We start from the raw sequence: 2,013 nt of genomic DNA, 5'->3' as shown, positions 1-2,013 counted from the left end.
TGTGTGAGTTAGTACCTCCCATGGTTGAAAGGCGTTGGGATTCTGACAGTCTTGAGCTTGGCACAGATCTCGAATGGCATAACCAAGGGCAAACACTGCAAGCTGAATACTATGAATGAGCCCTGGCTCAGTATAATCCCAGAGGAAGTCATTTCTCAGGAAGAAGTTCTTTTTTATTATCTCCTTGTTAGCCTTGTAGGGCAAAGTCCCCTGAGAATGGTTGAAAATGCATTGACTCAAATCACTGTCCTTGACATATGCACAGGCAGACAAAAGCATGGCACATTCATGTAAGGGTTTGTTATTGTCACTGGGAAACATATGCAGATTTTGAAGAAAGGAATGGAAAGAGGACATATTCCCTCTTTTAAAGGCAAACCCCACAACTTTGCCAATCTTTTTAACATTAGGAATGGTGGTAATCTTGGTGGCAGTTGACCAATTATCACTAGCAATCCAGATCTTATTTATATTCCTTTCAATGGCTTTATTGAAGAGATTGAAAACATGAAATTGTCGCAGAAATACCACAATGACATTAACCTGGGCTTCTGCCATGATTTTCTCAAGTGTCTGATTGATTCTGATGTCAATGGTATTATCTGAGAAGAAGGCTGGGAGAACCTCTTTGAAGGCTATGCACACATTTTTTTCTGCAGTCTGAATTGCAAAAGCATTGAGAGCCAATCGTCCATAGTCATCATCTGTGGTTATGATGCCAATCCAGTTCCATCCAGATTTCTGAATCAGGTGGACCATTGCTTTGGTTTGATAGAAATCACTGGGCACAGTCCGTAAAAATGAAGGAAAGCGAATTTTGTCACTCAGGATTTCTGCAGTTGATTCATAACTCACCTGGAAATGGATGGAATCTTTTAGTTATGGTGTTGATGAGTTCTAGGTGGCTGCTTAAATAGGTGATCCCCTCTTTGATTTCCACGAGTTTCCATAACATTTTCCTAAGTTCTCTGCTCCTTTCTATCCTTCCCCTTATATGAATTCCTACTTTACATATAGCTTAAGTCATGATACTTAGCACCTGATGATGGTTTAGAGTCATTGCTCTCTAATCATTTCGTATTGTGTATAGTATATGCCGTCTGAAGGTTCAGGCTCTATCTCCTATCTCCATTTACACCTCTAAATTCATTTGTATCTATCTTGTATCTCTGGCCAGTGTCAATAATAAATATTACTTAAATACGTAGAAGTAAATACAGGAAAAATGCAGCCAGTCAAATAAGCAAAATGCATTTGGGGACACCATGTTGTGCAAAATCTTGTCTAAATCACAATCCTGGTGGTTTTGTTCTGGGTAAAATTATCCAGTCAAGTAAACTTCTAGTCCCGGCATCAGCAAATTTTTTTTGTAAAGGACCGGATATAAAATATTTTTAGCTTTGTTGGTCATATATGGTCTCTGTCATATCTTCTTTTTTGTATTTTTTGTTAAAACTTTATAAAAATGTATAAACCATTCTTAGCTTGACAACTCAAGAGCATGAGAGCCACATTCAGTCTGTGGGCTATGGTTTTCCGATCCATGAGCTAGTCAAATAAGCATTAGCATTTTGAAGGACCTACCTAATAATGTATGCAAAGTTTCACCTGATTTATAACTTTGGTGATTTTATTCTAAGGAGAATTATCACCTTCTATAGATGCAACAGCAGCATGTCATTTGCTCAGCAATTTGTTTCTTACTATTTATAGCAGCCATGTGGTATGGTGGAAAGACAACAGGCTTTGGAGCCAGACTAACTGTTAGAATCCTGACTCCAATAAATTTAGGAAAGTTACTTAAAGTTTCTTTACCTGTAAAATTATAGGATTCTTGTTAAGATTAAAAGAGAAAGTTGAAATTGATACTAACACACAGTGAAATTTCAGTACACCTGAGTTGCCTTCCCAGTATCTGATGTTGCTATGCTTGGCTGCATTGTACGAGCCTGGCTTCTGTAAAATCAGTGTTACCTGTAGAGGATCCTCTTTCCTTTTATGTTGTCTATTATA

The 2,013-nt window shown here is 37.8% G+C and overlaps 1 protein-coding gene across 1 annotated transcript in view; it reads right to left on the bottom strand.

Moving 5' to 3' along the window:
* The window catches only part of GPRC6A (G protein-coupled receptor, class C, group 6, member A), a 25,451-nt gene that overhangs the window by 19,634 nt on the left and 3,804 nt on the right, over positions 1-2,013 (bottom strand). The window contains exons 2-3 of the mRNA XM_012650125.1: positions 1,816-2,005; positions 16-855 (exon numbers count right to left, since the gene is read on the bottom strand). Of these exons, the coding sequence (XP_012505579.1) occupies positions 16-855; positions 1,816-2,005 (1,030 nt within the window). The remainder of the gene's footprint in view (positions 1-15; positions 856-1,815; positions 2,006-2,013) is intronic.

Source organism: Propithecus coquereli, unplaced genomic scaffold (assembly GCF_000956105.1).
Source record: "Propithecus coquereli isolate 6110/MARCELLA unplaced genomic scaffold, Pcoq_1.0 Scaffold313, whole genome shotgun sequence".
Taxonomy (NCBI): domain Eukaryota; kingdom Metazoa; phylum Chordata; class Mammalia; order Primates; family Indriidae; genus Propithecus; species Propithecus coquereli.
Note: the sequence above shows the minus strand (reverse complement) of the source record. Positions and strands in the feature narration are given on the sequence as shown.